This window comes from Pundamilia nyererei, unplaced genomic scaffold (genome assembly GCF_000239375.1).
Source record: "Pundamilia nyererei isolate P.nyererei 1_Seehausen unplaced genomic scaffold, PunNye1.0 scaffold00135, whole genome shotgun sequence".
Taxonomy (NCBI): domain Eukaryota; kingdom Metazoa; phylum Chordata; class Actinopteri; order Cichliformes; family Cichlidae; genus Pundamilia; species Pundamilia nyererei.
This window is the reverse complement of record NW_005187536.1, coordinates 174155-175636: the sequence shown is the minus strand read 5'-3', so window position 1 is coordinate 175636 and position 1482 is coordinate 174155. Positions and strand designations below refer to the sequence as shown.

General features: G+C 44.3%; 1 protein-coding gene across 1 annotated transcript in view; it reads right to left on the bottom strand.

Annotated features, from left to right (window-relative positions):
* epb41l5 (erythrocyte membrane protein band 4.1 like 5) overlaps positions 1–1482 on the bottom strand; it is a 33224-nt gene that overhangs the window by 19762 nt on the left and 11980 nt on the right. The window contains exon 5 of the mRNA XM_005743730.2: positions 987–1039. Coding sequence (XP_005743787.2) covers positions 987–1039 — 53 coding nt within the window. The remainder of the gene's footprint in view (positions 1–986; positions 1040–1482) is intronic.

The window sequence follows — 1482 nt, the reverse complement described above, 5'->3', positions numbered from 1 at the left end:
GGTACAAGGATTGGACTGAAAGCGAGAGAAAAAGCAGCCATCGTCCAAAGAAAGAGCACTTTGAAAATTACAGGAAAGTCTGGCTCCATGGAAGCAAAACATAAAGAAATGAGGGGCTGCTCGAGACTTCTGAACACTACTGTGTGCATGAATTCCTCAGATTTAACTGGTTTTATACTGAATCACCCACCTAAAAGTCTCCAATGAGGTAACGGGTATTTCCAGCTGCCAGCATAAGAAATAAACCATCACACAGAAAAATTGACAGAAGGGAAAGAAAGAGTCGTGATTATGGCTGCAGTGTTTGGATACACAGAAGCAGCTCAGGTTTGTGATCTTCAGTGTTTAGCTAGTCCAGCTGTGAGCTAAGCCTCGGGATAAAGGGGGAGAAAATATAACTTTAGCCTATCCCTAAACGTGGACCAACAACAGAAATGTGAAAAAGTTGAAGATAAAGGCAGAAAGCTCAGCTGAGGGGCAGGGAGAAGGCAGAAAGGGTGCTGGATTAGGGGGCCACAGAAGAGGATCGAGCACTAATGAGCTGGCATTTACCCACAATGACCATGTGTAAGTGTGAGCACACAAGGGTTGGTGCACGCAAGCCCATTCCATAAATGTCTCCAGCGACTCAGTCTTTGCTCCTCTGCAGCACCTCTGAAATGGCTCATTGCAGGTAAACACTGGACTTATGAAACAGCTACTGCAGGTGTGTGAAGGTAGGAGCTCAGAGTGTAAGTCAAAGACTGCCATGACTGGTTCCAGATACGCATCTGTGATGTGAGAGCTTCGTTTGCACACAACCTCACCAAGAACACCAAGTTAGCATTTGAAACTACAGCTCTGCAGCCTCGTTTAGTTTGCATGGACTAAAGTTCTCCAGCTGCTGTAAGATCTGGCTGCACTGACTTTCCAAGCCGAATCTCCAGACCAGAACAATCACCAGCTACATAAAACATAAGCTGTGTGTGAAACACTGATGTGCTTACCCTGTAGTGAGAAGGCAGCCAACTCCACCGCTGTGTCAAATGGACATTCGAGCCTAAAAACACAGACGTGCAAAAATGAATCGTAGTGAAACGCATCAAGCTCAAGCCTGCAGGTTCCCTTCCATAAAGAGGAAATCAGAATTCCATATTTTAATCTCCATTTAATGACTGAATGAAGGCATCTACACTCCATTGACCAGCAGGTCAATATATAATCCTGTAAGGCTCTAAAGGTTAGAGGGCAAAGAAAACCAACACAAAGGATTTACATTTAAACACATCAGCCAGAGTTCAACAGTCGAGTGTCTCCTCAGATCTGTGTAAACTATAGAGATTTGTAGACGTCCCCCCCACGCTGCCAACATCTCTCTTACTCAGTGAATTTACTTGTTTGACGAGCTGTTGTTAATAACAAACTCCTCGGTAACCCAACGTTAAGCTTACAAGGTAAAAACTGCAAACCCAACATTTATAAAAGGATCACATCTGAGCAGGA